The sequence below is a fragment of the Primulina tabacum genome, chromosome 9, assembly GCF_025594145.1.
Source record: "Primulina tabacum isolate GXHZ01 chromosome 9, ASM2559414v2, whole genome shotgun sequence".
Classification (NCBI taxonomy): domain Eukaryota; kingdom Viridiplantae; phylum Streptophyta; class Magnoliopsida; order Lamiales; family Gesneriaceae; genus Primulina; species Primulina tabacum.
This window is the reverse complement of record NC_134558.1, coordinates 35015101-35038568: the sequence shown is the minus strand read 5'-3', so window position 1 is coordinate 35038568 and position 23468 is coordinate 35015101. Positions and strand designations below refer to the sequence as shown.

General features: G+C 34.3%; 2 protein-coding genes across 10 annotated transcripts; one reads left to right on the top strand and one right to left on the bottom strand.

Annotated features, from left to right (window-relative positions):
* Nucleotides 1-123: 123 nt before the first annotated feature.
* LOC142555515 (uncharacterized) lies at nt 124-8056 on the bottom strand. 9 transcript variants are annotated; one of them, XM_075666410.1, is made up of 3 exons: nt 3121-5567; nt 1127-1484; nt 124-258 (listed from the first exon to the last, which is right to left on the bottom strand). In XM_075666410.1, exon 1 carries the CDS (start codon nt 5437-5439, stop codon nt 3259-3261), a length of 2181 nt encoding a protein of 726 aa, XP_075522525.1. In that variant the 5' UTR covers nt 5440-5567; the 3' UTR covers nt 124-258; nt 1127-1484; nt 3121-3258. The 9 variants fall into 9 exon arrangements, with proteins under 9 accessions (XP_075522525.1, XP_075522520.1, XP_075522522.1 ...); XM_075666405.1 differs by lacking the exon at nt 124-258 and adding an exon at nt 7949-8056 and having other exon boundaries at nt 972-1484; nt 3121-5501; XM_075666407.1 differs by lacking the exon at nt 124-258 and adding an exon at nt 5579-5728 and having other exon boundaries at nt 972-1484; nt 3121-5501.
* A 7792-nt stretch (nt 8057-15848) lies between these two features.
* Nucleotides 15849-19969, top strand: LOC142555513 (uncharacterized). Its single transcript, XM_075666402.1, has 2 exons — nt 15849-16003; nt 16103-19969. Exon 2 carries the CDS (start codon nt 16158-16160, stop codon nt 19887-19889), a length of 3732 nt encoding a protein of 1243 aa, XP_075522517.1. The 5' UTR covers nt 15849-16003; nt 16103-16157; the 3' UTR covers nt 19890-19969.
* Nucleotides 19970-23468: the final 3499 nt, after the last annotated feature.

Below are 23468 nucleotides of genomic sequence, written 5' to 3'. Positions count from 1 at the left end.
AAATCCACCAAACTTAGCATAATGTCCTGGTTGATTCCTCCATGGACCCCCAGCGTCAGAAGTAACACTAATTTTTTGTCAAAATCTATTAATCAATTGGAGAAAGTAAGACCAAGTAAATAGCAAGGAAGACCTTTAAATACGGTATTGCTGATCTTAGCATGTTCCATGTGCTTTAAAGCTTCCTCTCGAGAAGCAGAGTTCAGAAACAACTGAACACAGCAAAGCCCAGCAGCAAGATGGTCCTTTTTTTATCACCTAAAAACAGTTGACAATTAGTAACTTAATACAAATCTATACAAAATCTGATATGACTGCCAGTTAAGAATCATATCAGAGAGAAAGAGAAACCTAAGCATGCAACCATACGCATATGAATAGGTCTCTATAGAGAGAGATGATATCTGAATTTCTGAAAGGAGACATTTAACGAATACTGTCTCACCAGGGTTTAGAAAAGTAGCCATTTAAGAATTAATTTTGTCGGCCATACAGGATGCTAAAGCCCATCCCTGGCAGTCAAGAGAATAAGGAATCTCTTACAGCTATAAAATTCTAACAATTGAAAGTAATATGGTGCTCCTAGTGACATTACTCAGTTCAACACTTTTTTAACAAAGAACAATCTCTATCTATTGTCTGGATACTTCTAGGTCCTACTTCCGTTTTATTCCACCGAGTGATGTGGGTATATTCCTGATGATTCCAACATAAAATGTAAATCACATATTGCGAACTCTTTTCTTCAAACTGGAAAAGTAAGTGAACAGATACTTCATTGAACAAAAAATCTAATTTACAGGTGCAAAAGAATAAGATCAACAGTGAAATGCATGTCCCAGATACATTTTAGTGGTGGGCATCTATCGATCTTTATTTTAATCCCTTACGGTCTATGGCTCCTTTCAAATTAGAAGTCATACATATGTCAGAAACTGGGCTAGGTCTTCTGGTGGCGGGGTTTATGTAAATTATTTTTTAATAAAATTTATCTCTAAGAAACGGAAATGCGATGCAAATTCTGATGCATGAAATCATGAAAACCAACTATAAATTTTCTAGAATCGTGTTGCAACCAAAACAAGAAGTCAAAAAAGGGAAGTTGAACATAAAGAAATGTGCGTACCTGGAATTTGTACAGATAATTGAAGTACTTGTGAGTTTCACGGTAGAGACAGATGCAGGAAACTGCTGAGCAGTGTGCTGATTCACGGACTGATCTTGTGACATGGAAATCCTTGATGATATCACTTCCCCTCTAGGACAGGAATGGGGTCATAATCAATGCACAGACAAAAATCATCGATTGTTCCATAATCAGTTGTTAAAGGATCTGGTCGTTGAGAGGAAGAAGACGAAGTAACCACGACCAGGGAAAATGGCTGAGGTGGAATAGGAACATAATTGACAGGAAAAAACAACAGGCAAGCCTCCTTATATCGGCCATGCCTAAATATAAAACTGAGCAAATGCTAAAGAGCATACTACAATTGCAAAACATATGGTATCAAGGACCTATATATACTGACAGGTCGTAATATCTATGAAGTTGATTTAAAAAATAGCATACAGAGCACAGCCAATAAGACAGGAAGTGAATCAAAGGTAAAAACAATGACATAGAACGTGGAAAAGATACAAAGTAGGAAAGCCGAAGACAAACAGATTGAACACATACTGGCATGCAAAATAGATGAAAACAAGAATCAAAACCATTACTAATTAATTGACATTGATATGAGTAGACAAATAACTAGCACATCATGCTTGCTGCTTTAATTCCTCGAGTTGTTGCTATAAAAAATTAAATAATCCATGTCCAAATGAGTTGGAAATATTATAGATAAATTGGATATGGATATTAGAGCCAGATAATAACAGTGATGTTCTAACTTAGAAAGCATGCAAGACGCGGACCTAAGTAAGAAACAATGCCAAACAAAAAAGAAGAAGAGAACCGAAATCACTCTAGAATGCCTTTAACACCAAGATATTAGGTCATAATAAATCTGAACACTTCTTGTAAATATTTAATATAGAGACTGTTGTCTAAAGAATTCTTAGCACAAGGTCGGTCTCATTCAAGATAAGTCAGATTCCCTGACTACAACATTTTTTTCTATGAAAGAACAGAAGACACAGAAACACAAAAATGTTAACCCTGGACGTTTAAAGTAATAAATGCTGGAGATATATTGGAAATGATAAGCTTTCCAATTGTATTATCTCCATTTCATACCAACTAAACTAGAGGTCTCGAAGCAAATAAAAAAAATCAATCAATCTATTCTTTTCAATTAATTATGTCATATATAAAAATAAAAAAAGTGTAATATATCTGAAGACCTAACTTGACTCACCATGTTAGTTTACTTCAAAGGTGAAGTCATTCGAGAGAAATCCATACGCAATTTTTGACGAGCCACTCTGGAAAATTCAGTAAGAGAATAACACCACGACTTTTCACAGAACCAAACATAAACTGATAGGCTTAATGAAATTACTGCTGATTTTCTGGATTGGTTTTCATTTAGAATTTGAATCACATGGTTTTTGTTAAATCCTCTGCTACATGTTCCAAACTTTGATACACTTTACTCAAACAAATCTCGTTTGCAAAAGTTATTAAAAAGTCAATGTACTAAACACCATGCATGAATAAAATAAAATAAACAACAAACAAAATATTTGATTCATCTATTTTTTAATTAAAAATAATTAATATATTATTTTAATCATTTATCATTGCTGAGATACAATTTATTGTCGATTTAAAATAGATAAATTGAATGTTTTATCAATGTTTAATTGTATTTTGTTCGTACATGAAGTTTAGTACGTTTAATTTTTAATAATTTTTGCAAATGAAGCTTGTTTGAGCAAAGTGAATCACGGTTTGGATCAACAAGTATAACTGAGAATTTCGTCCCGACTTATATGAGTTATCACAAATAGAAAGTTCACTTCCAAAACTTTGAAGACTGACTTCCACCAATAGAAAATTTCCATAAGTATTTTCAAACTTTTATTAAATATCCAAACTACAGATATGTTGATTTTTTTTAGGATGTCATATATGTTGAATATTGAAATACTTATAGAATGGAAATAAAATTTTACCTGTGTAAAACATTCCATTAATAATTCAGAAACTGCATGAGCCTCTGATACCTGCATCTCCAGCCCAACCATGATCTCAGTGAGATATCTGGAGGTTCCTTAATGAAGGTAATAAATCCACCTTTTTGCAATCGACCATTACGTAATCTTTCCCACACGTTTTCCTTTCATATTGTCCAAGTTGCCACTCATGACAAGTTCAACAATTTTTAAAGCTCTAGGGTAATTCCTCATCCAACCGTTTCTTGATGCTCTTTTCAAAATGCCAAATGAACCTTCATTTGGCTCACAGCCATCCATGGCCATATCTTTAAAAAGTATGATTATTTGCCAAAACATTCCTTTCTTGAACATTGCTTCCAGTATAGCATTGTAAATAAAAATATTAACAGAAATCCCATTCTCAAGCAATTGGTCCCGAAGTTGAAGGGCAAGTGATATCTTACCTCCCCTACAAAGACTATAAATGAAGCAGCCATAGGTGCTAGCATCTGGTTTTAGATTCTGGCGATGCATATCCCTTGATAGTTCGTTTAAGAGTAAATCATTGTCTTCCCGAACTGAAGCACGCATCAGAATATTATATGTAACTGTGTTGGGTGGAATCCCAATGCCTTTGACATAGTTGAATATTTTTTCTGCCATTCCAAGTAACCGATTCTTACATAGGCCAATAAGGAGAGTATTTAAGGTGACTGTATTTGGCGGAGGACCATCACTGATCATAGACTCTAACAGCTTCAAGCTTTCAGAGATTTGCCCAGTGGCACAGAAATACTCAATCAGACATGTCGAGCTTACAACATCAAGTTTTATTCCTTCAAACTCCATCCTGTACAAAATCCGCCGTATCATGGATGAATTTCCCTGTTTACAAGCTGCAGACAAGATTGTATTGAAGGAAATCAAATCCGGTCCATTGCTAGGCCAGTTGGCACTGTCCAATAATTCTAGAGCTTCATCGACTTTATTTTCCTTGCACAAACCTTTCAGAATTGTATTGTACGACACACTTGTTGGTTTAAATCCCTTGTCCATCATACTTTCCATCAGCGACAATGTTTCCCTCGAATTACCATGACAGCGTGTCGAATGCAGATATATATTGTAAACTACATCATCTATAGAAGAGCTCCTCAAAACAGTATCAACTAACAGCCTATTGGCAATCTCAACCTTGTCACTTTTCAGCATGCCTCCAGCCAAAGCAGAATAAGTAAACAAATCTGGAAAGAAACCCTTTTGATCAATAAGGCGAATAAGTTCACCTACTTCAACCACCCTACCTTGATGGCAAAGCTCACGGAGAACTATATTGTATGTAACCAAATCAGGAACACATCCTACCTTTTCCATTTTACCCACATACTTCAATGCCTCGTCAACTTTCCCGTCATCACAAAGAGACTTGATAACTATAGTGTAAGTTATAAGATGAGGCTTATAGTTATCATTTTCCATCTCATTTAAACAATTAAAGGCTTCGATCCACAGCCTTTCTTTACTAAAGCCATAAACTAGAGCAGTATACGAGCGAACAGTACGTGCAATTCCCTTCTTTTTTAACCAGCCAAAAAAAGCCAATGCGAGGTAACTCTGCTCAGACTTGCACAAAGCCCATAATATATGATCGAAGAGACAGCCACGTGGAAAGTGTTCCTTCTCCAGAATTGCTAAGAAGAAAAAATATGCCTTTTGAACCATTCCAGCTTTACAAAGACCCCAAATCAAGGTACTTACATTGTAATAACTAGGAGTGTAATTGACATTCAACATAATCTCAAGCACTATTACAGAATCTACAACATTTCCAACTTTCAGCAGCCTCCTCAACAATTTAGATATAACCGTGAAGGAAGGCAGAAACCCACAATTTATCATATCTTCAACAATTAAAATTGCATCTTTTAAACTACCAACAAAAATAAGCCCGTTCAAAAGGGTGTTATACGTCAACAAATTCGGGGTTGGACCGAATCTTTTCATTCCAACATAAACCTCAAACAACTCATCAAGCACGACACTCCCCGATTTGAAATAACGATAAAAGATCCAATTGTAGTCAGAAACAGTTGGTTTCCCATGCCTCGTGAAATTCAAAGTTCTGAGGTCATTTATAATGCTACCTGTGGTTGCATGCTTCTGCGTTCTCTGTTGCTGTTCGGTGTAACTCAAATCCAACACCACATTATCATCTGATGATGAGTAAGCATCTTGTGCAGCACAACACAAAGTGGACAGACTCGTGAAAGGGGAGTAAGAACAAGATCTTTTTCCACTGAAGCTTTTTGGTGAAAAATACAGGAGGATAGAATACATTCTTTAACAAACCCATGAATTTTGCAGCGTCCCAGTAAAGCTGACCGGTAAACCCGTTTTATCTGTGCATAACATTAGCTAATTTCAAACACAAAAGTACACCAATTAACTGCAAATGAAAATAAGATTTAACGCTTACAACGGTTAAAATTGGGAGAAGATGGTCATCTACAAGCAATTTATTAAGTAATTATGAGGATTAAACATCTTGGTGTTCCGGTTCTTTTTTTTGTCCGCCAGTTTGGACTGGGAGGAAGATAAACCCTAGAGAGATGAACAAACAAGAGAGAAGACACTAAATTTACAATGAAAATTTTCGTTTTACCCTTGAGGTTTAATTAATACGACTTTGCACCATAAATATTCAAGGTGGAATATGATTTTTAATTTTCACAAAAATTATGCGAGACTCTTGCCCGACATGATTCATAAAAAATACATTTTTTCTTAGGATGACCCAACAAAGTGATCACATTATCAGTAATTTATGTGTCAAAGAACAAATAATCAACATGGACAACATTCAGTCTTTCAGAAAAAAATGGGTTAATAGCCATGATATACAGGAACCACAAGTAAAAATTAATAAAGTAGTCAAACAGTTGTCATATCAGGCAATAAGAACATAATGGCAAAAGATGTGACAAAAATAAACACAGTTCTATGAATGCAGCAACTTTAATAACATGAAACCATAGAATCAATCTGTATCTATGGAGAAAAGTTCTCAAAGCACTAGGCTAGAATGTAATCATCATCCTACAATGACAAAAATAACTTCTTTGCACATACAACATCAAGGAAGAGAAAGTACAGAGCCAGACTAGGACACACACAGTACATAGATCTGAACATAGCCAAATCTAAGGGGGTGTATTCAATATAGGAGATTTATTGACTTTTAATTACTCTTGTAGATTTTAAAAGTCTAGATGTATTCAATTAAGACTTTTACATACTCTATAGAAGTCTAGTGGTATTCGAAATAGACTTTCATAGAGTTTTAAAAAGTCAAGTGGTATTCGAAATAGACTTTCATAGAGTTTTAAAAAGTCAAGTGGTATTCAACATTGATTTTTAAAAACTCTATAAAAGTCTATAGGTATTCAAATTTTCCATAGACTTTTAATAACTTCATGGATTTCATTAACATACAAACATTAAAGTCTAAGGTACAACTATAAATTGTAAAAAATTGTATTTAGTTCAACCCAAAGATTTGGATGTATTTTTAAAACTTTTAACTCATACACAAGTTATTTATTTTTCTTTATGTCGCTTCACATCACCTCTCTTCTTATCTTCTCTCCTCTCATCTATTTCTATCACTCTCTCAAATTTTCGAAGTATATCTCTATATATATTTTCATATTTATTTTTCAAATTTTTCATTTTTTGGCCGATTGTTCATTTAATAATTTTTTATTTTAATATCACAAGAAATTTTGAATTCTAGAATTGATTTTGTGATTTTTAATTTATGATTTATACAAATTAATATAATATTCAATAATAATAAAAGATGATCCAAAAAAATGTTGCTTGATTCTTAATAATTGAATAGTCTCGTAACAACTATGAATTTTTTTAAATTCATTTTAGCATTTTTAATTAATATCTAAACTATGATATTTTTATACAAAATTATATTCACATAATAATAAATAATATTATTTTCACATGTATATTATCAATTTAAAAATAAGGTTACATGTTAATCAATTGATATATTTTAAAAAATTTACAAACATGCATACAAACCCACGTATATAAACATTTAAAGATTAAATGATTTAACTTTTAAATAAGTAAATTTATTTATTAATAAAAATATTGAAAATAATTTCAAACTGAATATGTTATATATGTCAATTAATTATTGGTTCAAATAAATTAATCAAAAAATAATATAGTATAATTAAGTACAAAATTTATAAAATTCTATAAAAAAAAGTCCACAGAAGTCTATAAAAATCTTGCAAAAAAGTCTATATAAATCCACATAAATATGTTTATAAATCTGTGAGATTCTGTAAAAGTCAATAAAAATCTATCAAATCCATAAAAGTCTATCATTTGAAAAAGTCATTAAAAGTCATCAAAACTCTGAATTGATACACCCCACTAAATTCGGGAAAGCCTCTCACCATTTAACCATCACAAACATGCACCAATAAATAAATGCTGAAGAAAAATGAAAGCCACGAACTTGTAAAACAACCATTAACATTTGACAAATAATTTATCAAAAAAATCTGAATTCAATTTAAAAAGAGAAACCACCCACTTTCTCTGATTGGAACATAAGTTTACAGAAGCCAAAATTAAATTTACTACCCAAACATAATTATTCTAAACTCGAAACCTCAAATCACTACCTTGACCATAAAAAGAATCTTCTAATCCAAAACTATTGAAATCAAAATCAATTCAATGACACCAATCCGATAACACAAAAAATCCACAAACGTAAAACCGCATCTATGAAACATGAAGATAAGAATTTTACCGATCGATTGAAGAAATCTTGAAATCCACTAGTAAACAGTCATCACACTGCCGACGCCACAGAAAAATGAAACCCTAGCAAAATCGGTGCACATATTTCCCCTTCGTAGTGTGTAAGGCCCGAGAAATTTATCCTGTTAATCTGAAATAATTTAGTGATTAATTGATGTGATTATAGACGGAATGAATCAGACCGAGAAAGATGAGAAAAGACGCGAAATATGTGCGAGGGAGATGCCATCCGCGCACATGCACGATCTGGTGCGCACACATGCGCGATCTGGTGCGCACACATGCGCGGGTTTGGCAGAAGACCTCGCGCATATGCGCGGCGTGAGGGCGCGCATATGCGCGAGGTGCCCAGTAGCCAAGGGGCTGGAACAGAACATTGCGCGCACATGCGCGACGTGAGCCGCGCACATGCTCCAGGTAGGCAGAGAGTTGTGCGCACATGCGCGACGTGAGCCGCGCACATGCGCGAGGTAGGCAGAGAGTTGGGCGCACATGCGCGGGGTGAAGTCGAGCATATGCGTGAGTGGGAGAATGCACGAGACAGTAGGTCTCGCGCATATGCGCGACGATGGGGCGCGCATATGTGCGAGCTGCTGTGATGCTAGTGAATGTGTGTGTGTGTGTGTGTGTGTGTGTGTGTGTGTGTATATATATATATATATATATATATATATGTATGTACCTTGAAATTCTTCAGAAGAAAGAAAGAAAAGAACCGAGGAGGGAAGCTCCAAATCCTTATGCCTTTATATTTCGATCCGTCCGTTATATTTTAAATCTGAGTACAGTAACGAGTTCCTAGCGACGACAGCTACAACATGACGTAAGTTTTATTGAATTCTGATATCGTTGGAAATTATGATATTGGGGGAATTATGATTTGACTGATATATTGTGTCCTGGATGTACTGCTCAGTATATAATTGAAGTCAAATCGAAGAACATACTTTTTATGTAATTGTTATGATTTTCTGAAATGATATGACTGAGATTGTACAGATTTGAGATTATGATCTGTTATTGCTGGGAGTATGAGTTGTATCGATATCAGATATGTCTCATGATATTTTATCTGTGATATTGAAATTGACGGGATTATCGAGACTGAATATGTCAACGTCGGATGATGACTGTTGATATTTGAGGTTGAAGATTGAATATAACCCTGATTGAAATTACCAGATTGATAGGAGATGATAGTATTGATTTGTTATAAGTTGTTAATTGGTATATACGGATGTTGTATAGCCAGTATTGTAAGATTGATTCTATCATCAGTTATTCGAGTGGTATTATGAGATTATACTTCTTGAAGCATTATTCCAGAGGGAAATCAGAATCAGCAGAAGAAAGATGATTCAGGATAAAACTATTTCGTTGTTGGAAGTTCAAATAAATGGGTAGGGTAGTGAAGAAACTATTTGCTGAATGGAATCTGAAATGAGATAAAGATTCTGGAAGTAGTTCATTAAAGCGAGTTTTCTGATTAACTTCCGGTATACATTTCTTCCGGGTTGATATGATTACCTGTGATATGATCTGATTGCCTATGATTTCGAGGACGAAATCGAATCTTAGGGGGGGAGAGATGTAAGGCCCGAGAAATTTATCCTGTTAATGTGAAATGATTTAGTGATTAATTGATGTGATTATAGACAGAATGAATCAGACCGGGAAAGACGAGAAAAGACGCGAAATATGTGCGAGGGAGATGCCATCCGCGCACATGCGCGATCTGGTGTGCATACATGCGCGGGTTTGGCAGAAGACCCCGCGCATATGCGCGGCGTGAGGGCGCGCATATGCGCGAGGTGTCCAGTAGCCAAGGGGCTGGAACAGAACATTGCGCGCACATGCGCGACGTGAGCCGCGCACATGCGCCAGGTAGGCAGAGAGTTGCGCGCACATGCGCCAGGTAGGCAGAGAGTTGGGCGCACATGCGCGGGGTGAAGTCGCGCATATGCGTGAGTGGTAGAATGCACGAGACAGTAGGTCTCGCGCATATGCGCGACGATGGGGCGCGCATATGCGCGAGCTGCCGTGATGCTACGCGCCGAGATTTTGTGTCTCGCCACTTGCCTTGCATGCGTGAATGTGTATATGCCTTTATATTTCGATCCGTCCGTTATATTTTAAATCTGAGTACAATAACGAGTTCCTAGCGACGACAGCTACAACAGGACGTAAGTTTATTGAATTCTGATATCGTTGGAAATTATGATATTGGGAGAATTATGATTTGACTGATATATTGTGTCCTGGATGTACTGCTCAGTATATAATTGAAGTCAGATCGAAAAACATACTTTTTATGTAATTGTTATGATTTTCTGAAATGATATGACTGAGATTGTACAGATTTGAGATTATGATCTGTTATTTCTGGGAGTATGAGTTGTATCGATATCAGATATGTCTCGTGATATTATATCTGTGATATTGAAATTGACGGGATTATCGAGACTGTATTGTTATACCGTCGAAACATCAGTAAATTGATATTGATCAGATTCAGTAGTGATTTCGATTATATCGTGATATCGTCGATATTAATTAGATTGTATCTTGATTCGATATTGATCAGATTATGTTTGATTTGAGTATTGATCATAATAGATTTTGAATTGAGTTGCATATTGAGATTGTGCCTATGCGATATTGTATTTCAGATTGATATGGACAGATTTGACTTCGAGACTTCGACTTCGTCAGACCGCGAAGACAAAGGTATAAATTTATGTTGATGTGGGATTGCACAACTCGAGTCCGATTGACTTGAGTTTCCCAAAATCACATACTTTACTTTATTGCATCAATATTTGCAATTGTATGAGATTGATATATTTGATTTATGGATTTATGTATTGAGTCATTAAGCGGATACGCCTAATTGTGAATGAGTAATCTTGTGACAGTAGTGCCGGATAGTGATGGAATCGTCACAAGCACATTGCACATTGTCACAGGATAGGATATTGGTGAAAATGCCAAAGTCTGTGACGGTTAGGTCAAGACACCGGACGTTTGGCTATATCGGAGTGGATAGAATTTGAGTTTATTCTATTACTGGTGTTCGATATGGAAAGAGCCAAAGTCCGTGAATAAGAACATACCACCACCCCGATCGGGAGTGTAGGTGGGTGTATGTTCTTATTCCGATTGGGATCCCTAGATTAGGACTGAGTCGAGTATGAGTCTGAGAATCACGGAGAGTGATTCATTGCTTGATATGGAATTATGTTCCTGATGATGGTATATGTTTAGAATATAATTTATTCTTGATATTGATTCATGTGTAGGATTATAATACATGTGATGAATATTTGATTCATGTTCGAATTTTGATACATGTTATGAATGTTAATTCATGCTTTTATATTGTTTATATGAAAGGCATGTATACATGATTTATACAGTGAATATAATTCTCACCGGAGTTATCCGGCTGTTGTCTTGTTTGTATGTGTGCATGACAACAAGTGGGACATGATCATGGTCAAGACAAGAAGAGAGAGAGATCATGATTAGAGTGGAGACTACGGACTTGGATTAAAGATAGGGTTGAACACTTGATAATTAGTTGTTAAACCTTAGTTTTTATTGAATGTAGATAGTACAAGACTTGTACTTTATTTATACGAATCTGTATATTAGTTAGATTCCATTACGTTCCGCAATTAAAGAAATTTTTTTTTATGACCCAAATTACTTGAATTAATAAATTGATCCTAATGATGATTAAGAATTGAATTAACGTCCGGGTCTCCACACGTAGCGTGTGTAGCAAATTTACAAACCATTTTTGGGGCCATTTGTCCGGAACGCAAAATCGTATGTACGTGTCTCATCTAGTGAAGTGTGTTAAAGTTTTTACTGAGTAACGACTTTGACTTTAGCAGAAACAAGGACACATTCTATTTAATAGATTTAACAAATTTGTCATTTAAAAAAGATTATTTATTATTCATCATTGCCAAGATATTAAATAATAAAACTCTTGCTATCCTCCATTATTTATTAAATTATATTAGATTAAGAAATAATATCCATATCTAATTTTTAAAAATAAAATTAGATATTTCAGAATTCTGATCGACTTAAGTCAAATTATATCCCGAATATATACGGTGCATTTGTTTTTTAACTCTGAAAAAACAAACAAGTCTATAAATTTGGGACAAAGATAATAAGCATAATCGTACAAATTAAGTTTCATTGATTTAAAATTTTAAGAGTATTCAAAATATTTGTGTAACAACTTTTGACTTTAGCACAGAGAAACAAGGATTACAAATTCAATTTTACTTTCGACTTTAGCCTAGAGAAACAAAGATTACAAATTCTGTTTTGTATATTTATAACTTTTATTACAAATCAACTCTTACAACTTTTTGGGTTGTTTTATTGTGTCTCTTAGTTGTATTATTTGATTCCAAAATGCATATATATCAGTTATTCACTAAAAGTTGCATTGTTAATGTATGCATAATTCATGGAAAGACACATTTTGTTCATACATGAAGTTTATTGTCGATTTCTCAAAAAAATTGATGAATTGAGATACAATTTATTGTCCATTTCTTTAAAAAATAGATTAATTGAATGATTTATCAATGGTTAATTGTATTTTGTTCATACATGAAGTTTAACATGTTTAATTTTTAATAATTTGTGCAAATGGAAATTGTTTGAACAAAGTAAATCACAATTTGAATCAACAAGTATAACCGAAAATTTCGTCCCGACTGATATGAGTTATCACAAATAGAAAGTTCACGTCCAAGACTATGAAGACTGACTTCCACCAATAGAAAATTTCTAGAAGTATTTTCAAACTTTTATTAAATATCCAAACTACATATCTGTTGATTTTTTTTAGGACATCACATCTGTTGAATATTGAAATACTTATAGAATGGAAGTAAGATTACTTGTGTAAAACATTCTACTAATAATTCAGAAACTGCGTCAGTCTCTGAGAAAAAACTTGTGTGAGACGGTCTCACGAGTCGTAATTTGTGGAACATATCTCTTATTTGAGTCATCCATGAAAAATTATTATTTTGTATGCTAAAAATATTACTTTTTATTATGAATATCGGTAGGATTGACTCGTCTCACAGATAAAAATTCGTGAAATCATCTCACAAGATAACTAATCCAGCCTCTAATACCTGCATCTCTAGCCCAACCATGATCTCAGTGAGATATCCTGGAGGTTCAGTAATGAAGGTAATAAATCCACTTTTCTGCAATCGACCATTACATAATCTTTCCCACATGTTTTCCATTCCTGGAGGTTCAGTAATGAAGGTAATAAATCCACTTTTCTGCAATCGACCATTACATAATCTTTCCCACATGTTTTCCATTCATATTGTCCAAGTTGCCACTCATGACAAGTTCAACAATTTTTAAAGCTCTAGGGTAAGGCAAAAACTTGTGTGAGACGGTCTCACGGGTCGTATTCGTGAGACGAATTTCTTATTTGGGTTATCCATGAAAAAGTATTACTTTTTATGTTAAGAGTATTACTTTTTATTGGGAATATTGATGGGTTGAACCGTCTCACAGATTAAGATCCATGATACGATCTCACATAAGACCCACTCGTAGGGTAATTCCTCATCCAACCGTTTCTTGATGCTCTTTTCAAAATGCCTAATGAACCTTCATTTGGCTCACAGCCATCCATGGCCATATATACTCAAATATTATTTTTATTTTAAATATAGATAAGATTAATCGTTCTCGTTTCACAAAATAACTACTCTTTAATTTTTATATATTATATTACATATATATATATATTATATTTTTATATATTTTAGATCAGATTAATCGTTTCCCATTTCACAAAATAACTACTCTTCAATTTTTATATATTATATTACAAATATATATATATATATATATATATTATTTTTAATTTTTTTATTATATTTTATGTTTAAAATATTATTTTTATTTAAAATATAGATCAGATTAATAGTTTCCCGATTCAGAAACTAACAACTCTTTATATTTATATATTATATCACACACACACACACACATATATATATATATATATCATTGAATGATTATTTTTTTTATTTTTTACAACTTTTAGAAAAATGAAATGTTAAAGGTAGAGAATCTTCAGGTTCAGGTAATAAATTTCTCTTATTTCAAAGAGCATTAATCAAATCCTAATGGGAGAAGACTGAAGTTAATTCATATATATATATTTTCTAGTCTCTACAATAAAATAAATATTATCATCTCATTTTTATTTATTTTTCCATCATTTTTATAGACGAGTTGGATGAAAAATTTCAATAATGCCTAAAATTTGCCGTATCCACGCTGTCTTATAATATATTTTTTAACAATTAATCTTATAAATTTTTTTAAATAATTCCATGAGATAGATTGATATGGTCTATACTCAGAGTGAAAATCAATAATTTTGACATAAAATATAATAGTTTCATTGGACGGGTTGGATATAAGATCTGTTTCACAAAATTGACTGGTGAAATTAATGTCTATTATATTAAATACAAGCAAAAACTTGTGTGAGACGGTTTCACGGGTCGTATTTTGTGAGACAGATCTCTTATTTGGGTCATCCATGAAAAAATATTAATTTTTATGCTAAGGGTATTACTTCTTATTGTGAATATCAGTAGAGTTGATCCATCTCATAGATAAGATTCGTGAGATTGTCTCACAAAAGACTTACCGTAAAATATAATATTCTCATATAAATTTTTGTGATATTTTAATTGAAGATGTTAATGTCTATTTAATGAATTAAATATTTATTTACATATTAAAATTTGCTAGAATTAGTAATGGCATAACCAAAATAATAGAGATGGAATATATTAAAATTAATAACAAAAATACCAAGCCCTTAGCAAGCAAGAAAATCAATAAATTTAAAATCTGAATATCTGCGGTTTTCAGGCATGTGATGATTGATGAATGAGCAAGGAAGCACATAAATCGTTAATAATACTACATGATTTTTTCGTTTTACATATAACATAAATATATATATATATATATATATATATATATATATATATATATATATATATATATATATATAGACACACACACGATAAATTAACAGTACTCACAACATTTTACAAATGCATATGGATTTAGATAAATATTTGCAAGTGTAAACTATTTCTACATAAAAACTTCGAGAAATTCAGATATCAATTCCAACATTAATGAAATGACTATGTAAATGTCATTTTAAAACCGGGACAATTTATGGATTTGGTATAAAAAATGGTAAATTTTATTTAAATCTCCGAACCCGAACTTAGGTTTAGAGTCGATCCTGATAAGGAGAAAATATTTCTATTGTCTCTTATTAAAAAAAAAGTGAAAAAAATAAATACAAAACATTGAAAATATAGTATTATTGTGTGACACTTGAGTAACAATTATTACGGATATGTTAAAAAAGGTTTTGAGTATAAAATTGAAATAAATTTATTAATATGAATACTTACCATACATGTTCGGATATCACTTTAAGCAAGTTTAGGTAAACAAATATTAAATCAACTTATTGATTTATATATTTATGATACAGTTTATTCAAATTGGGTACAAAACCATGATTTACACTTTTCATTTTAGAGATATATATATGTATGTATGTATACATTAAGAAAACATTTTCTTCCAAATAGATATGGTTGGATTTCAGGATTGAAATGCGATTTTCCTTTTAAAAAATATAGGTATTAATATAATTTGATTTTCCAAATCAATACAAAAAATCGATCACACCCGGGCCCGGGCCCCTGGACCGCTGCCAAAACCGGTAAACCTGTGCACACCGGACATCGCGCGTTCTCGCCACGTAAAACCACTGGCCCAACACGAGTGGGTGTAACGGTAATTTCATAACCCTCCTCACTCTCGGAGGCATTACATTCACCATTTCCTCAAATTTCACATATACTCTCGAATACACACACACAGCTATCGTGTTCCTCGGATTCTGAATTAGATCTCGAACCTCAGGATTCTGGTATCGAACCGATCGATCCATTTTTTTTGTTTTCATTTCGTTTGTTATCCCTAATTGTTGCATTCTTATCATGGATTGATTGCTATTTAAATTTCCAAGATTTCGATGGACGAGCAGTGGGGTTGGTAAAGCTTTAGGTTATTGACCATAAAGAATGGCTTCGATTTCAGACGTCGGGTTATTTGGGGAAGCGTCGAACAAAAGGCCATTGGAAAATGGTTTTGTGCCCAGATATAAGCCCAGGAAAGTATCTGCGGTCCGTGATTTTCCTCCTGGATGTGGTCTCCATGATGTACCTGCTGATTTCAAGCATGAAGAGAATGGCAGTAGTGGCGCTGGTGTTTCGGAGTCTGGTGGTGTTAATGATTGTCACGTGGCCCACGCTGCGATAGCTAATGGTGTCGACAGTTTCTTAGCGCCCAGTTCAATGGAGGCTGATAGAGTCGACATTCCCAAATTCCTGAAACCTGATGTGATGAAGAATTCTGAAATTGTAAAGGATGAGGGACCCAGTGGCGTTAACATCGAGGTTGATTGTGGGTCGCGTTGCATCAATAGTCCTATCGATAAAGTAGTAGCTGAGTCGGTGGATGCGTTGGTGGAAGATGTTACAGCCACAGCGATAGATGTCACGAGTGTAGAGGAAGTGATGATTGAAATCGGACACATATGCGACGAGTTGCCAAATGAGGTTGAAGTTCAAACACTCGAAGCATTAGATCAACCCGTTGAATTAGATGGAGCTGAATCGTTGGATGCATTGGTGGGGAAAATTAACACCATGGATGGTTTCTCGAATGGTGTTGCAAAGATTACAGACTCTGATTCTTCTAAGGAAGAGATTGAGCCTGAAGGTCAGACAACGTTGGAAAAGTTAAGTGAGGTGGAAGCATCTGTTTTGATTCCAAATTCCGTCGCAGGGGAGGCAAAATCCGTGTTAGATGCTGGTGCTTCAATTGATGAACTGCCACTGGTTGGTTTCTCTCAGCCATCAATTTCATTTCATGGCAGTTTTAAGCTAGGGGCTTCTGCTATGGTGAAGGACAAATACCATCCGAGAAGAGTGTCAGCTGTTCGTGACTTCCCTCCAGGTTGTGGGACTAACAATTGGGTTCCTACTGAACAAAAGCAACACACTGTTATTACTTCAGGAAAAGACTATCTCGATGGAGTAAAAAAAGTTGAAAAAAATTTCGAGGAGATGAATGAAATCAGTACAATAAAAGCAGAGGACATGAATGAAACCGATACTACTGAGAACAGAGTCAGTGTAACTCGAGAGCTCGTGAGTTTTGAGGAATGTAATGGAGGTCCACAAGATAGCAATATGGAGGAAACAGATGCAAGACAATCTACTGTTGTATCGGCAACCTCGGCCAAGGCAGTGCTTGATAGCCGACATAGTACATCAGTGATGACAGAAACTGTGGTTCCCTCACTAAAGAGAAGTGCTACAATAATGCCTCCACACAATGATTTTGGCTCAGACGACAAATCGCATAGACTAGTTGTTCATGGCCTAGCTGCTGCACCATTTTGTCCGTGGAGGAAGGGAAAACTATCTTCGAATGATTTACCTGGTGGATCACCTGCTGGAAAGTCAAAAAAACTTACTTTCCGTGGGAAACGTAAGTCTAAAGCTGTTCCTTCAAATAGGAAACTTCCAGCAGATTGTTTAGGAAATTCATCTACAAAAAAGATGGCAGTTCCTGGTTCCTATGATGCAGATGGAAACCCGGGTTCATCAATGGTCTTTCACAAGGAAGATCATGATGTTTATGACGAAGATTTACCCTATTTAACACCTGTTCCCATCCAAGCAATTCCCGGGGATACTCACGAGGATATTGCAGGATCAGTTGGAAAGGAGATTGTTGTCTATGCACAGGATACGTGTGATGATATGAAGTCTTTGCACAGTGGTGTCAGCTTAAAAGATGAAGTGGAGAGGGAGGTAATGCATGGTCTGATGACAGCGCCTTATTGCCCATGGACTCAAGAGAAAATAGTTTATGAAAACTCAGATGAAGGTAATAGTGGAGGAAAAGTGAGGAATCAGAAATTGTCTTCGAGAAAAAAGATAAAGTCTGTTTCTAAGAAAAGTAGTTCTGAATTGAAATTTCCGCGAGGACCATCTGTGAAGCAGAAAGACGACTGTGTGGTTCATGAAGATGGTAGCCCCAAGGGATTTATGCAAACGGATGAAGCAGGTTCTGATAATCATGGAGACTTACCTGCAAATTCTTTTGCCATCCGTGAAATGCAAGATATTGGAGTCAGTTTGCCTCCTTTTGGTCCTAACTATTCAAGTCAAGGTGATGCCCGTAACAGAGTGAGGGAAACACTAAGGCTGTTTCATGCTATTTGTCGGAAGCTCTTGCAAAAAGAGGAAGCGAATTCTATACCAGATGAGGAAGGAAACTCAGAGGAATCTGACAAAAAAATGAGAAGGATCGATCTTGTCTCTGCAAAGATAATTAAACACAAAGGAAAAGAAGTGAACACAGATAAGCAGATGTTTGGACAAGTACCAGGAGTTGAAGTGGGTGATGAGTTTCAGTACAGAGTGGAACTTGCGATTGTTGGTATTCACCGCCTGTATCAGGCTGGTATAGACTGGATGAAGGTCGATGGCGAACCAGTTGCCACTAGTATTGTTGCTTCTGGGGCTTATTCTGATGATTTAGAGAATGCTGATGTCTTAATATACTCGGGGCAAGGAGGAAATGTAGTTGGGAAGTCTAAGGAACCTGCAGATCAGAAGCTTGAAAGAGGTAATTTGGCTTTAAGGAATAGTATATCAGCTGAGACTCCGGTTCGTGTTGTCCGTGGGTGGAAGGAAACAAAGACAATTGATACTGCTGATTCAAGACCTAAGACAGTCAGCATTTATGTTTATGACGGTCTATACACTGTGAAAAGATATTGGACAGAAGTAGGGCCTCGGGGTAAGCAGGTTTTCATGTTTGAGTTGAGGAGGAATCCTGGTCAACCTGAACTTGCCTGGAAGGAATTGAAGAATTCAAATAAATCCAGAACTCGGCCAGGTGTTTGTGTCAGTGATATTTCAGAAGGAAAAGAGCCTGTCCCTGTATTTGCTGTCAATATTATAGATGATGAGAAACCACCCCCGTTCATCTACACCCCCAAGATGATATATCCTGATTGGTTCTTTCCTATTCCCCCTGAAGGTTGTAATTGCACAGGGAGATGTAGTGACACTAAAAAATGCCCATGCACGGTGAGAAACGGCGGTGAGATTCCATACAACCGCAACGGAGCTATTGTCGAAGCAAAACCTCTGGTATTCGAGTGTGGCCCTTCTTGTAATTGTCCTCCTTCATGCTATAACAGAGTCACCCAACGTGGCATCAGATTTAAGCTTGAGATATTCAAAACAGATTCGAGGGGCTGGGGTTTAAGGTCCCTAAATTCTATCCCTTCAGGATGTTTTATTTGTGAGTATGCAGGCGAGCTTCTTGAAGACAAGGAAGCAGAACAAAGAGTTGGAAATGATGAATATCTCTTTGATATTGGTCAAAATTACAGCGACTTTTCCCTCAATGCAGAAGAACGTGGAATTCCTGTTGAATCTATGGAAGAAGCTGAAGCTGGATATACAATTGATGCCGGACAATATGGAAATGTTGGCAGGTTTGTCAATCACAGCTGTTCACCGAATCTCTATGCTCAAAATGTGATATATGATCATGATGACAAGAGGATGCCCCACGTAATGCTTTTTGCCGCTGAGAACATTCCCCCTTTGCAAGAGCTGACTTACCATTACAACTACACAGTTGACCAGGTACGTGATTCAAATGGAAATATCAAGATTAAGAAATGTTACTGTGGTTCTGCTGAATGTACTGGCAGGATGTATTGAGTTGTTTGAGACTTTCAATACCTTAAGTCATTGATTTGCTTTAATTTTAATTATTTTATGGTTGATGTAAATTTATTGAAGTTTGAATCTTAGGTAGTAGCAACGCACGAAATAATTTGTTACAGTTTTAGAAATCCATCAAGGTTAAAAATTATGGATAGTTTCATGTTGCAGCAAAATAGCTGGTAATTTCTTGAGATTATTAGTTCGAGCATTAAACAAGAATCAAGCGCTTCTATTTTTGAGTAAATCAAGCATCTAAAACAAAAATCTGGCTTTCACATTACAACCATGGGAAATGAATCACAACTGCTTGAGGTACAAATCCATACTAAGAACAACATGGTTTTGCAGATCTTGAAAATGGTGATCTTTGTTGAATCCCAATATGATCCCCAACTTTACAATCTTCTCTAAGTTCTTATTAAGACAATTTTCTGACCTCAAATCGCAACAAATTCAAGAATGTTATTATGCTTTACTATTGCAGTACTTGAATAAAAAGAAAAATGAATGACATTCCACAAATTTAACATGAAGAAGAATTAAATAGGAGGCCGTGTCCAAATAACCATCTATCTGGCCATGTAATTTACCACTATTTTTTTTAAAAAAAATTTATTTATTTTTAAACTTGAATTTCTTGCTTATTAAGATAAACTTATTTTATGTAGTGATAAACTTATTTTATGTAGTGATGAATGATAAAATGAAAAAATCATTGGTACATTCTGTACTTTCAAGTTGTTGGTCGCTAAGCGATGAAATTGCTTCATGTCATGGAAAGTTAAATGCATTACCAAATGGACAGTGAAAATCTTAAGACCAGGGACTCCTTTGAAAATGTAGCTATTTTTTACTGTAATACGAAAGAGATGCTAAGCGATGCTTGATCTTATTGCTTTAGGTAGGTCCTCAATAATTTCTCCTTTCTGTGGTTCTGATGCATTGAATTCTAGTTTTACATGTGCTAGCATCTGAGTCTAATGTGTGCGGTGACACCACGCCACATTTTTTTAACCAAGAATCTGTTGTAGAAGAGAAGCTAAAGCTGATACAATGTATAAACCTTAACTTGCTCAGCCCGAATTTGAGTAACCGTGCTGAGTTATGGTTTTTGTCCTACTGATTCACGATGATGAACTGTGGTGGTGATATTTCACTGTTCAGTGTTCATTAGTAACTCCGACATCTGTCTGGTTTCTATATCAAAATCTTGGTTGGTCAGTGGTTCTACAAATACGTTTGCTCCGAACCTTTCCTGTGATTTGTGCATTGGACATTGAAAGAAGTTGTAATTCTGCAAGGGCAGACGGCGGCTTTGAACGAATTGCTTGCTAGAACTGATACTCTTTTTACACTTTACATTTAGGTTCAGTCAACCACTCTCAGCATTAGTTCAAGTATCTAATAATTTACATTTATTTTTACGTGTGAGATCTATGAACTGGTAATGTCCAAAGATGGCATCTTGTAAAGCGAAAAACATGATGTCATTGTGGAAGTATAAAACTGGTTTCCGGACGTGGGAAGACCAATATAAGTGCTGAAGTAAATGGATGAATCATTAGAGCAACTCCAATCCTTGCTCCATTGTGGAGCAAGGTTTTTCACTCCAATCCAGCACCAAAAATGGTGCTGGACTGGAGTTCCCCCATATACCACTCTACATGAGTGCTGCGCCACATCTCTTTTTTTTTTTTAAAATTTTTTTATTTGTTTTTTAATAATTATAAATATTTAATATTTTATTATATATTAATTATATAATTAATATTTTTATTTTTTAAATTTTTAAAATAATTTTTTCTTGAAACTTAAATATTAATTTAAATTTTTTTAAAACTTTTTTAAAAAAATTAAATAGATATTAAATTAATTTAATAAACAACAAAATTATATTACTAGTACATTAAAATAATACATTTTACAACATAATACGAAATTATTTTATATAAAATAATTAATCGATTTTGTAATAAATAATGAAATAATATAATTATATCTATTATGTATAATTGTGTAATGTAATTATAAATAGTTATTATTGAATTAAAATTAATATTATAAGAATATTCTGAGAATATTCTTTTTTAGTGTAGAATGTAGTGTAGATAGGTTGGAGATGAATTTAGTGTTACACTTTTGTAGTGCAGAATGTAGTGCAGAATGCAGTGCAGTGGGTTGGAGATGGTCTTAGGCCATCTCCAATCCACTGCACTACATTCTGCACTACATTGGTGTTACACTAAAATCATCTCCAACCATATTACACTACATTTTACACTACAATAGAATATTCCAAGAATATTCTTTTTTTTTTCAATATTAATATTTCTGTTTTATGTTAATTATTTATAATTTGATAATATAATGATAATTAAATATTATAATTTATACTTTGATGTAGATGAATCGTGCAAAAAATACTGTATGCGCAAGAGAGTAAAGATAACAAAGCATTTCCATTCGATCATGTGTGGAATATTGTTAAGGATTGTGAAAAAATTGCAGGAGACAAAATCCATCCAACCAAGAAATCTAAGACGCGTGCTACTTATCTAGACACATCACAATCTGATACTCCACTAGAAGAATCGCCCCAATCAGGTTCACCTATGTTCTCTACATTTCCTATAAATTTGAGTGATGACAATATCGGTGACAGTTCTGAAAGACCAATTGGAGTGAAAAAATCCAAATCAAAAAAGAAAAGAGATGAAGACATATCTCAAATTCAACGTACAATGGAAGAACAACATCGCGAGTTATTGAATGTTTTGAAACAAGGAACTGCCGAAAGACAACAAAACTACGATCTTCAAAAGATTAGACTTGAACAAGAAGAAAAAAAAATGGATGAAAGAATTTTATACAAAGATTTGAGCAAAATTACTGATCCAACTCTGCGTGAGTTACACTAAAGCTCAGCAACAAAAAATATTGCAAAAAAGACTTGAAGATGAACGTCGAGAAAATGACAACTTCGGATCTTATTTTGGAGATATTGGAGGATCGGAGTCTGGTTTACCGCATTACTAAAAATCTTTTTTTGACGTAATTTTTTTTATGTTTCGTAATTTTATGGTTTGTTAGTTGTCGTAGTTTGTTTATTGTTTCGTAATTTTTGTTGTTTTTTTGTTCGTAATTTGTACCATTTTAACGCATTATTAATTTAATCTGTGTTTTTTTTATTTTTTATTTTTACACTTAATTAATTTCTAATCAAAATATTAAAAATTTTATAATTAAAATTTCAAAAAAATATTAATTAATTAAATATTAAATACTTATATTAAATTAATCAAATTAAAAACTAAAAAAAATAAAAAAAATAAAAAAAAAGTTTAAAATAATAGTTTATTTACTAATAAGATATTAATCTTCATTATCTGATAGATTTCACTGTTAAATTCAAATAATAAAAGGAGGAAGATTAGTCGGACTTCCGGAAGCTAAGGAGATAGATACATACACGCACTTGTGCACGGATTGGAGTTTTTAGAGCAAGAAATTCACGGAGCCGTTGCTGATTGAAAGAGTGGTGATCGCCGTATTGCCCTGAATGTTGCAAACATC

What these genes read in the sequence shown, in the direction of transcription:
- LOC142555515 (XM_075666405.1), bottom strand. Translation starts at nt 5,439, where the DNA reads ATGTATTCTATCCTCCTGTATTTTTCACCAAAAAGCTTCAGTGGAAAA.
- LOC142555513 (XM_075666402.1), top strand. Translation starts at nt 16,158, where the DNA reads ATGGCTTCGATTTCAGACGTCGGGTTATTTGGGGAAGCGTCGAACAAA.